Raw genomic sequence first — 12,791 nt, 5'->3', positions numbered from 1 at the left:
AGACAAAAATACGGGTGCAAACGAAAGAACCCAGTTTGTACATCAGCTGGACTTGGTGATTCCAAAGGTATAAATATTGTTCGAGTATCGTTTCTTTGCTGACTGTGAATAAGAAAAGCTGTTTCAAACTTGCTGCTGGAGATATTTCTCTTTGTAACTAACATAGAGCAGGAAACTCTTAACTTTTTTTGTGGAGCCTCAGAATTTAAAATCTCACTGGTCCCAACCTGTTCTTTTGACCCACTCCAGTCTGGGTCCCCATTGAGGACATGACACAGATAAGGGGTGGGCTGGAGAGTGTTGTGAGGACACCTGAAAGTGATGTGGCATATACATCTATGGATACACCCTACCAGGAGAGAACAGGGAGCAAAATCTAGAAAACCAGTAGAGCACAAGGTACAACAAGTTGGAAAGGAAAGCAGAACTGGACTTTCAGAATAAATAGGGGTTGAGACCTGCTGGTAAAGCATAAAACAAGGTTAGAGAGTTTGGGAGCTAAAGTTTGGGCTATGGATTTAGCCCATTTTCAGCTTTCCTTCTTAAGAACAGCATGATATAATTTGTGAGCTTGAAAACACGGGGAGGGGTGGATAACACCACTAGATGGTTTGGTGAATTCTAGCAGATGAGCAGATTTTGTGTGAGTGAAGAAGACAGTACCATTCAAAGGAGAAGCTAGTTTCCTAAAAAAGGAACATTTAATGCATCAGTGCTCTTCTGTGTTCCTTGCTCTCTCTCCCCTATCTCCTGTTGCTATACTGATCATTCTACAAGCTCAATCAGGTGTGATTTCCATCTTTAGTGCTATGAAAAAAGGGCTTCATTAATAGCATGAAAGAACAGATAAAGGTTTTACCAAAATCAGTTTCTTTTATTTTCTAACATATCAACACAAATATTATGTCAATGATATAGTGGAGGTTTTGATAGTTTATTTATCTTTCTATCTTTAATAAAATTATACCTAAACCATCTTGGAAAAATAGTTTTCTTATTTTACCTTGAAAGATTGCCAGTGGAGGTATACTTATAAATTCTCTAAGTAATCCATTCCAAGGGAAAAGTCTCCTTTTAGTTGTGTTCCTTTGCGTATTTCAGAAAGCTATTTTTAATATGTTGCTCATTTGAACTGTGTGATAGTGGAAACTAAGACCCAAAGATCTGACCATATGAAATACTCTTTGGATCAACCCAGCTAATTTTGACGTAAATCTTAGAAAATGATCTGCTAATTTTGACTTAAATCGTATTTATACTTATAACCACTTGCATTTTAAAGTGAAAAAATACATACCCGAAATCCACTACTCTAAAGTATAAGATAATTTCCATTCCTGAATCCAAAATGTCTTCTGAATGCTTAAGGATAATGTTGGGTAAGGAGGAAAGATAATGCTGGAGAAATATGGTGAGAGAAATCAAGCCTTATGCTGAAGAAACTGCAGTTTTCTATGGACCTTCCCTTCCTCCCACAATAACAGATCTCCTCCTGACAGACCTCTCCGAGAGGCCCACTGAGCAGTTTTTTGTTTTTTTTTTTTTTGGCGGTATGCGGGCCTCTCACTGCTATGGCCTCTCCCGCTGCGGAGCACAGGCTCCGGACGCGCAGGCTCAGCGGCCATGGCTCACGGGCCCAGCCGCTCCGCGGCACGTGGGATCTTCCCGGACCGGGGCACGAACCCGCGTCCCCTGCATCGGCAGGCGGACTCTCAACCACTGCGCCATCAGGGAAGCCCCACTGAGCAGTTTTTACAGGTCCATTGAAACTTGGCCTCCTGACCACTATCAGGAATTTACAATCTACATATAAATAGGTAATGAATATTAAAAGATTAATTTGAATGCCAAGTCAGTTTTTTTTTAACCAGAAAATTGTTGAATATAGAACAGACTTCCTTTGACAACTACTCCCGCATACATTATAATATATGTACCATATTACTTACTGTAGAAAGTTACAGTTAAGGTTAGAGAAACTGTCTTGTCCGTGTGAAAAAAACAAGGCTATCGATGTTACTAATAGTATTGCTTTTATGTTTATACATATATCTTGTATGTGTAAGTATCTTGCTCTTTGCCTTTGCCTTTAAAATATATTACTGCTTTAGTTTTTAAAAGTGTTCAGGGGCTTCCCTGGTGGCGCAGTGGTTGAGAGTCCGCCTGCCGATTCAGGGGACGCGGGTTCGTGCCCCGGTCTGGGAAGATCCCACGTACCGCGGAGCGGCTGGGACCGTGAGCCATGGCTGCTGAGCTTGCGCGTCCGGAGCCTGTGCTCCGCAACGGGAGAGGCCACAGCAGTGAGAGGCCCGCGTACTGCAAAACAAAAACAAAAACAAAAACAAAAAACAACTGTTCAAAAGCCAAGGGGTTATTCACTAAGTTCTCATTCGTCAGTAAATTCAAATTGAATTTATAAAATGATAGTGTCAGAAAGCGTATGTTGATTTTTATAAGTGTAATATATGCTAAACAAAGGAAGCAAGACAAAATGCAGATGAGCATTTCCCATGCTAACAATGCCAGGATCCTTTATCATGATACTAAAATTATCCCTAATGTTAGGAGTTAGAGTAAAAACCAACAATAGGAAAGGTTTTCAAAAGATTCTTTTGAGTACAGGGCCTTTTTTGTAATGAGTCAACAATTTTACATTAAAAAGTTCAGTAAAAAACCAAAAAACAAAAACAAAAACAATCCAGTGAAGTGTGCTGTAATCGGTACATATCCCCAGCTTCCACAGCAGCTTGAGAGGGTAACCGAAGGGCTAAGTGTCATGACAACAGTGCTGGCTCTGAGCTTCCCCTGCCAGCTTCCCCTGGCACCTCAATTCTCCCAGCACTCCAAGTTCCTCTTTTCCCTTGGCAGGTCCTAGAAGAGTCAACTTGATCTCTTTGCCAGTCTTTAAAAGAATCCCATCTTTTTGTCTCTGCCTGGTTGCTTTGGCACAGCTGCCCTACTGGCTCTTCAGGTGTCTACTGACCTCGGCATGACACATGGGGGTCACTGTCTCACAGTTTGTACTTAAAATCACCCCTTCCCAATGGCTGATTGATGTTGGATTAGGTCCCTTGAGGTCAACATCTATGTTGTTATAGGTAAAGGGGGAGTGATGTGAAGAAGGGGCCCTCTCTCTGCTGGTGCTACAGTCCTTTCAATGAATTTGTAAGTAGAGTGGTCTTGCTTTCTATTTTTATAGAGCTTACAATGTTGCATTTTATGTTGACACATTTCCTTATGGTTCTTAGATCTTAGGCTCTCATCAACTTCTGTGGATACTGAATCCGGTAATATTAAATGTGACATTACTTCATCAACCCCTAAAGTGTCTTGACTCTTTAACTTGTAGCTATTCAGGTGAGTTCCCTACCCACTCTGGGTCACCCCAAAGAAATTAGGGGGCAGCCTTTGTCCCTCCTCTGCTCCCTTCCTGTGGAGACCACTCTTGAGTTCCAAAGTATTCTCTCTATCTGAAGGCCCGGTAGAGCCTCTGGTGGCCCTACTTTCTAATGTATGTAAGTAAAGACAGCCCCCATGTTAAATGTAACTTTTACTTTTTAAGAGAAAAATTCACTCTGTCGACAAAGAAGTAGAAACAAAATTCTATTTACAATAAACATAATCATTCATAGACTTATTAATATAAATAGTACTATGACTTTTCATTCAATATTTTGGTTAGCTAAGACAGAGATGAAGAAAAAGCATTGTATCTGAAGATTACATTTTTTTTCACTTTCATAATTTTTTTTTCTTTTTTTTTTTTGCAGTACGCGGGCATCTCACTGCTGTGGCCTCTCCCGTTGCGGAGCACAGGCTCCGGACGAGCAGGCTCTGGACGTGCAAGCTCAGCGGCCATGGCTCACAATCCCAGCCGCTCTGCGGCACGTGGGATCTTCTCGGACCGGGATACGAACCCGTGTCCCCTGCGTCGGCAGATGGACTCTCAACCACTGCGCCACCAGGGAAGCCCTTCACTTTCATAATTTTAATTGGCTTTTTAATTTTAAGATTAAATTTGAAATCAGTATTATTCAATTTTCTAAGTTTTTCTTTTTCTTATCAGAAACATTTTTGTATATAATTTTGTAAATACAACATTTTTGAATTTAGTTAGATGGAACAACTCAGTTCTTCAGAGTTAACTAGGTTCTTATAAACTGTTTTTTACTATCGTTCCGTAGCTTCTTTTGTCAAGCCTCTTTTCTAAATAAGACCCTCAGAGAAGCTCCTGGGAAGAATTATTTCCTGGGATGAAGTATCTTGGCCAGAGCAACATCTTTCCAGGTTGTATTTGCTGGTAAGTCGATGAAATTATGTCTTTTCAGTAGAGTCTCTGTTTCTTCTTCCATGAGTAGGCATTTTAAAAAGTGAATTTTAAGTAACTTTCAAATTCTTTGAGACTCAGAGTGCAATCAATTCTCAAAGGCACATTTAAACACGACATGGTACATTGTATGGTACAGACCGATGCTGGCGTCAGTTGATTTTGCCAGCCACGGTTACTAGTAAAAGCTGGAGTTATGTGAGATTCTATCTGACTCAATAAACAAATAGCCAAATGTTTACTGAGCATCAGCAGTCTACAAGGCCTCGGACTGAATTGAAATATCAAGCTGACCACAAAACCAGGAGAAAATATTACAAAAACGAGTAGGTCTTTTGGGAAATATGCAGTAATGGTAATTTTATGGGAAAATTGGGAACAACTATACAAATACTTTGTGCAACAAAATTAGAAATTTCTGTTTACGTCTGGAATGAAATCATCCAGGAAGTCATAGAGCTCTTAATTTGGAGGACATTTTTGATCTGGTCCAACATTGGATTAGGCTTGTACTTACTATTCTTCAGGATTGGAGTAGACCAGATGAAGGGAAGCAAACGCCCCAAAAGTCACAGGCTAGTCTACCATTTTCCAGGGGTCTGGTGTGAAATTTTTCTGACATAAGTAAAACAAATACTTCCTATTGCTTTTCTAATAGTTAGAACCTTGGCCCTTAGGCTTTACTAGACTGCACAGTTTTGGAGATTCCCAAATTATTTCCTCCCCTAGGGAAAAATCAAAACACTATCATCATCAGGAAACTCTGTCTCTTGTCAGCTGTTTTGTACTTTTATTCTCATTTCCTTATTCTCCTTATTTAATCATACTGAACTTACAGTTGTATATCTCATCACACGTTTCATACATATTCTTAGGAAATACTTAGAGTTCCCATTTTCTTAAGTATTCTTAAACACTCTTTTATTCTAAGATCCTGCTGAGAGCTTAGTGGATCTGTCTCACTGCCCAGACCTCTGTTTACCGCCCTTGTTTATTGTCCTGCACAGGTTCACTGTGCAGTGGGATGTCTATCACCTCTCTAAAAAATATGCTGTGCTCTAATCCTAGATTTGTGTCAGGTTCCAATATATGTGCAGAGAATCACCTGAAAGGTCTGCATAATGATGGCCTTATTTAGGATACTGGTTAGGCTGCTGAAACAACAGACTCAAAAATACAGACACCAGGGGCTTTCCTGGTGGCGCAGTAGTTGAGAGTCCGCCTGCCGATGCAGGGGGACCCGGGTTCGTGCCCCGGTTCTGGGAAGATCCCACATGCCGCGGAGCGGCTGGGCCCGTGAGCCATGGCCACTGAGCCTGCACGTCCGGAGCCTGTGCGCCGCAACGGGAGAGGCCACAACAGTGAGAGGCCCACCTACCGCCAAAAAAAAAAAGAGATGGTGGGTAAGGAAAATGTGATACACACACACACACACACACACAATGGAATACTATTCAGCCTTTTAAAAAGAAGGAAATCCTGCCTTTTGTGACAACATGGATGAACCTGGAGGGAAGTATGCTAAGTGACATAAATCAGATAAAGACAAATACTGCATAGTATCACTTATTTGTGGAATCTAAAACAAAATTCGAATCCATAGAAACAGAGAGTAGAATGGTGGTTGCCAGGGGCTGCAGTATGCAGGAATTGGGGAGAGTTTGGTAAAAGGGTACAAACTTTCAGTTATAAGATGAATAAGGCTTGAGGATCTAATGCATAACATGGTCACTATGGTTGATAATACTGTATTGTGTAATTAAAATTTGCCGAGATAGTAGAACTTAAATGTTTTCACCTCTCCTCTGCCCCCAGAAAAAAGGTAAATATGTGAGGTGATGGATGTGTTAATTAACTTGAGTGTAGGAATCTTTTCACAATGTACACATATATCAAATCACGTTGTGCGCTTTTAATATATTACAGTTTTGTCAGTTGTACCTCAATTAAGCTAGAAAAACCCCCATACATGTTAAAAATGATGGAGAGTGCTGCTCACTTGCTACACTGAGAGACAAAAAACAGAAAACAGATTCCTGGGTCCACTCCTGACTTACTAAATCAGAATTTCTGAGGTGAGATCCTCAGAATTTCTGAGGTGAGGATGCATGTTAGCACTTGCATCCTCAGGTAGTCTGAAGACCATGTTCTGAGGTGAATGAAATGACTACTGTAGTGAATTAAATAAGATTTTAATGATATATTTTTGTGTGTGCATTTACTATGAATTTCAATTATTATTGCTGTATGAAAGAAAGAATACAAATTTTGTATACAAGGTTTAATGGGAATTCATCATAATCTTATATTTTTATTTAGTTGTTTTGTAACCAGAAAGAATAAGCCAATGAAGAGAAGGAAAATCAAAAACTGAAAAAGATAATAATGAATAACATAATATTTCACAGGATATTTACATTATTTGGAGGAGAAAATGCCCCAAGGATGTCATTTCTCCACATCAAAATAAGAAGTAAACATATGAATGCTAAATGTAACTTTTAAAAAATGAGACTAATTTAAAAAAATTACTCCAAATATTACTATGATTATTGTATTTTATGAAATAAGTGTTTCACAAAGTGGTTATGTACCTGTATAATGCATACAACACACAGAGCAATTTACTAACAGTATAAACTTTTGTTAATCTCATGAGTTAAGAACACTTTTGTGAGTGAATTAATGGTCTTATCACATTAACTGATTTTTAATATGCATAAAGTTCAAAACATATATATCTGAAGAGATCACCTACACATTTATTATTATATTATAACTGATAGAAAAATAACAGTTAATGGAGTTTACTGAATTAAATTGCAGAACTAATTTGACCGCCTAAACTGTCGTTCTCAAGCACAATCTCTGTAGAATTCATATTTTCAATTAAAACATTCTTGTGTTAAGGAAAAAAAAATAGCCTGACTTTATAGCTTTAGGGAGATACAATACTGTTAAGTAAATTTAGGGGACTTTCATAGGTAGCAAAATGAGATGGGGTAAACTACAGAATTATCACACTTTTCTGATAATTAGAGCTCAAACTCTTGGGACATAGCTGCATAATTTCTACCCCGAAGACTGGTTCCTTCCTGGCCCTCGAAAATAAAGGGCAGAGTTAACAGTTGGGAATCAGAAATCAGATTCTAAGAAGGTGGTGGGGCGTAGGGCAGCCAAGGATACAGAGTTCTCTAGAACGGAGCTTTCTTATTTATTTTAGACAGAAAACTTTCTACCTCCAAATGGAAAAAAAGAAAAAAAATCATTCTTTATAAAAAATGTTTCTCTCTGCCAGAACATTAGGAGACAACTGAGCCATCCAAGCCCTGAGGCTCTGTGGCTCATTTGCAAAGTTCACCTTCTTAATCTGCTCTCCGTGCCTCCCTGGTCCTGGGCCAGACCCAGGTTCTCAGTCCTGCCTTTGTGCTAAGGACAAAAGGGAGTTCGGAGCCTAGGCTGCTTTCTCCAGTGAAACTGTCTACCTACTCCAGGTAAGTCAGGGTGTCCCAGGAGAATCCTTGGAACACAAAAAGCATATTGTGCCCAGTGAATGCAGCCCTGTTGCAGGCCTGCTTCAGAACCTGTCATTAGACAATACCATAGCTCTCTGCTGCCTGGAAAGGTTCCTGCATGAGTTTTAAAGCTGTAATGTGATTTACAACCTTATTAATTTCAGTTGCAAACTTGAGCACATACAGAGTGCTCTATTTAAACCATGAATAAGCCTGTGCCACACTGAGTGGGGCTGTGTCCGTTTGCACAGTTGCACTTTGCCATAGTGTTGTCAAGTTCCGCTCTAGGCTTTCAAACAAAAATTTCCAAAGGTAGTACCTCTGCTTGCAGAGCCTATTTGGACAGTATCCATATATTTGCCACTGTTGCTTTTAAAATTGGTTTCCAATAGAGTTTGAGGCCCTGGATCTAGGGTAATCTGATTTGTCTTCTAAGACATAGAAACTGAAACTCGAGGCAGCCTTTGTACGTACAGAGAAGGGTTTCTCAGCTTCAGCACTATTGATGTTTTGGGCTGAGTAGTTCTTTGTGAAAGAGCTGTCTTGTGCATTGAAGGATGTTTAGCAGTCTCTGGTTTCCTTGAGGCCTCAAGCATGCTAAATGTAGCCCAGGCAAGCAGTCAACAATAGTTTTATTTCCACCTTCAAGCAGTAAGAGCTGACCTCTGGCCCCTTCCCTTCAATGGAGGGCTTTGAGCCCATTTTCCCTTTAGGAGCTCTAACCAATCACTGCCAACTTCCATCCTGAGCTCTCAGCAGGCCAGGAACTTCAACTTGCTGCTTTACATTTCTGCCTTTCATTCCATTCTGTGAACTACCCCATATCCTTCTAATGAATTCATTTTACACTATTGATTTTTTCCCCAATTCAGTAAATAGCAGCCCTATTCTTCCCAGTTGCTCAGACCAGAAACTTTGGAGTCATCTTTGACTCTTTTTTTTTTTTCTTTCCACATCCTGTGTCACTCAGTGTCCTGGCAGGATACAGATAGCACACTAAAAGCAGTATCTGAGAAAAATTCAATGGATTATTTAAAAATGTGTGGTCAGGTTAAGGGAGGGTAATAAGAAATGGTGAAGCAGCCATGGAGGAGTCACAGTGAGAAGCCATTACTACCCAAGGCTGGAAGGAGGCAGGGGTGAGAAGGGCTTACCAGAACCAGCAAGAGCTGTGGTCATAGAAGGTGGCTGCCAAACTGTAGCCTGGCAGGGCAGGCGCCAGGAGAATAAATATTTCTGTCTTTTTCTCCTCCTGCCCTCCAATTTCCTTTCACTTCATTTCACTGTCTGAACCCAACCAAAGCAGGACAGGAGATTCCAGATGTGTGGTCTGCGGAGGTCAGATTTCCAGTCCCAGGGAAGGAGTAGAGGGTGGATCTGAAGGGACAATCAGAATCCCTGTGTGCCCTCATCAGCAAATCTGTCAGCTCTGCCTCTCTGCTCTCTATTTCCCTATTACCTTCCTAGTCCAAGCTGCTGTTTCTCACCTGGACAACTGTATCAGCTTCTATCCTTTTACCAGATTAATTTTTTTACAGCATTTATGACCCCCTAAAATATTATGCATAGTTTGTTTATTTGCTTATTGTCTGTCTCTCTCCACTAGAGTGTAAATTCCATGAATCAGAAACTTAATCTGTTTTTTTAACTGCTATGAAATTCCTTATACATTGTAGGCAGTCAATAAATATTTAATTAATTAATTAATACTTAAGTTGATCTGATTTGGTTTCTGTTGCTTATTGTTTCCAAAGAACTTTAGATGATTTCAGGGTGTACACCACTGAATGTAATGTAAAAATAAAATTTAATCTCATTTTGTTTTTTAAAAAAATTTTGTGTGTGTGCATATAAAAAAGAATGGGAGTATATTCAAAAATTTTAGAAGTGATTACCATTAGAGAGTAGGATTGGGGGTAGTTTTCATTTTCTTTTTTGATTTTAACACTTCTGAAATTTTCTACAATGACTACATATGATCCTTGTAATAAGATAAAAGTAACTTTATTTTATTTTAAAGTTAAAAAAAATATTTTTGATTTACAATGTTTTGTTAATTTCTTCTGTAGTGCCTTTATTTTAAAGTACTGACTAGTATAAACCAGATCTTCTAGAAAGCTTGGCAGTTCTTTTTCATCCCTTGGCTCCCCATCCCTGTTCCGACAGTGGCACTGCCAAACCTTTCCCACTCTTTCTAAGCAGTCATGCTGGATCCATTTCCCACGGTATCTATCCTGCTCTGTGCTATAGGAAGCTGATCCATGAGATTGTAACAATCTGGCTTCCTGGCCCTCTACCTTCCAGCTTGGTTCAGCTAATGGCTTTACCTAAAATCTAGAGGGCAAAAGGAGAGTGAGGTCAGACCACTTATTCCCCCAGCTCCCTCCTTACCAGTTCCTGCAGGTTGGCTATGTCCCTTTACCTAAAGGCCACAGCTCCTGCCAAGTGGTCCTCTCCAAACAGCTTTCTCTGGGTCCCAGTAACTGCTCTCTCCTCTCTCTTCTCCAGGCCCAGGGATGGTAATAGTTTTCCCAACCACTAGCCCTGGGGTAACGCACCATCCCTTTTTCTTCCTAATCCTTGCTCACAACTCTATGAAGTCTCCTCAGATTACCCAATTCAAGAATTTCATATCTTTTCTTCCAAGGTCCCAACTAAGCACTCAACTCCATCTTCTTCCATCATTCTCAGCAAATGACCTTGCCTCATTCTTTATTTTTGACCGAGAAGGTCTTCTTGTATCAGCTTTCTTCTCATTCCTCAGATGGTCATTCATCATCACGTTACTAAGAGTAGTCTATATAGTGGCCTGCCCTCATGCCTAATATTGCCTCTCAGAGTAAATAGCATATCTTGCTCACAGCAGGGCTCTACCCTGTCTTCCTCTTGCCTCTGAGAACATTTTTCCTTCATTGGCTCTTCTTCTTTCTTCCATCATTTAACTCTGGATGTTCCCAATGTGTCAAACCTTGGTTTTGCCCCATGACATAATTTTTTTAAAGAAGAAAGTTTATCGATTTTTACTACTTTAATTACTTGTATTCGAATAATTTTTTAAACGTATACTTGCTGTCTTATTCATTTAACTAAACTCCAGTCTTTCATCTCTTCAGTCAGATTAGATATTTTCCATGGATTTCCAATTATCTCCTCCTCCTCAAATCCAGTATCATTTCATTCCCTTCAACTAGATTTTCTCCCATTGTCTGTATTTTTTCCAATGGAATCTACATTTCTTGAGCTGAAGAGTTTAAAACACTGAAGTTATTTGTTAATGCCTCCATTTTCTGTGCCCCTCAACTGCAATTACTTTGTGAATTCTATAATTTTTTTTCTTAAACTCATTTCTCAGAGTTATTTCTTTCCATTCTCATTGTTGTAATCAAAAAAATTTTTTTAACTATAGGCCAAGATTATTTCAATAGTCCCCTAACTTGTCTTCAAGTTCCAGGTTCCCCCATTCCTACAGAAGGATTAAGATTTCTAGAATATTACTAATATCATGTGGTTCTAGAATGTGACTCCCATTAATAATATTCAATAATTACAACATTAACCACTAATATATACTGAGTATTTGCTCTGTGCTGACTGCTACACTAAGTTCTTTTTTACATGGATTAATTATTTTAATCCTCAGAAGAGTCCTGTAAATATTCAATTGTACAACTGGAAGATTTTTTTTTTTCCTACAAGTCAAATTTATTAGATTTGTCCACAGTCAGCAACGGCGGTATTCTTGCTGGTCTTGCGATTCCTGGGCCGCAAGTACTCTATGACTCCCAAAATATTCATGTCCTCTCTCACCTTGCCAAAGACCGCATGCTTGCCATCCAACTGCTCAGTCTTGGCAGTGCAGATGAAAACCTGGTAATCGTTTGTGTTGGATCCAGCACTTACCATGGACAAGGTGCCAGGACTGGTATGACTCAGGATGAAAGTCTCATCAAATTTCTCCCCAGAGATGGACTTGCCACCAGTGCCATTATGGCGTGTAAAGTCATCACCCTGGCACATAAATCCCGGAATAATTCTGTGAAAACAAGAAGCTTGGGCTTCCCTGGTGGCGCAGTGGTTGAGAATCTGCCTGCTAATGCAGGGGACACGGGTTCGAGCCCTGGTCTGGGAAGATCCCACATGCCGCGGAGCAACTAGGCCTATGAGCCACAACTTCTGAGCCTGTGCGTCTGGAGCCTGTGCTCCGCAACAAGAGAGGCCACGACAGTGAGAGGCCCGCGCACCACGATGAAGAGTGGCCCCCACTTGCCACAACTATAGAAAGCCCTTGCACAGAAACGAAGACACAACACAGCCAAAAATAAAAATAAAAAAATTAAAAGAAGGTTCAACATTTAAAAACAAAACAAACAAACAAAAAAAGCAGGAAGTTTTACAACCAAATCCTTTCTCCCCGGAGCTCAGAGCACAAAAGTTTTCTGCTGTCTTTGGAAATTTGTCTGCAAACAGCTCATAGGAGATGTGGCCTGAGGGCCCATCATCCATGGCCATCAGCTCTGTGGTGGTGTCTTCAAGGCCAGAAGAATTTTAGAACATTTAGGAAACTCCCAGATTACCCAGCTACTGGTGGTTCTGGAATGCAAACTCCACATGAAGTCAGAAGTCTCACCACCTTCTTGACTAGCAGTTCCCAAAGGCTTTGGTGTTGTGCCAGAGATTTCCAAAACCATAGGCTCACCAAATAATATCTGTCTATTAAAAAAGCATAGTGACTCAGACATGTCAACATATTTTAAGGTATTTCTGAAGTTATAGTTACTCTTTGGCACTTTATGCTCTATTAATTAGTGACTCCTAAAAGAATTACTATAGACCCTATGCTAGTTATTAATTTATTGTCTCTCAGCTCCAAATTCACCCTTCATAGCCTGCTCCATGAAAATGGATCTGAATCCCTTAAATATTTTCCCTTTGCCTCTGGCACAGTGTTA

At 40.0% G+C, this 12,791-nt stretch overlaps 1 protein-coding gene across 1 annotated transcript; it reads right to left on the bottom strand.

The window, feature by feature from the left end:
- Positions 1-11,547: 11,547 nt before the first annotated feature.
- Positions 11,548-12,351, bottom strand: LOC103070097 (peptidyl-prolyl cis-trans isomerase A-like). The gene is made up of 2 exons (XM_007455412.1): positions 12,237-12,351; positions 11,548-11,897 (listed from the first exon to the last, which is right to left on the bottom strand). Exons 1-2 carry the CDS (start codon positions 12,349-12,351, stop codon positions 11,548-11,550), a joined length of 465 nt encoding a protein of 154 aa, XP_007455474.1.
- Positions 12,352-12,791: the final 440 nt, after the last annotated feature.

The sequence above is a fragment of the Lipotes vexillifer genome, unplaced genomic scaffold (assembly GCF_000442215.2).
Source record: "Lipotes vexillifer unplaced genomic scaffold, Lipotes_vexillifer_v1.1 scaffold749, whole genome shotgun sequence".
In the NCBI taxonomy this organism is placed as follows: domain Eukaryota; kingdom Metazoa; phylum Chordata; class Mammalia; order Artiodactyla; family Lipotidae; genus Lipotes; species Lipotes vexillifer.
Note: the sequence above shows the minus strand (reverse complement) of the source record. Positions and strands in the feature narration are given on the sequence as shown.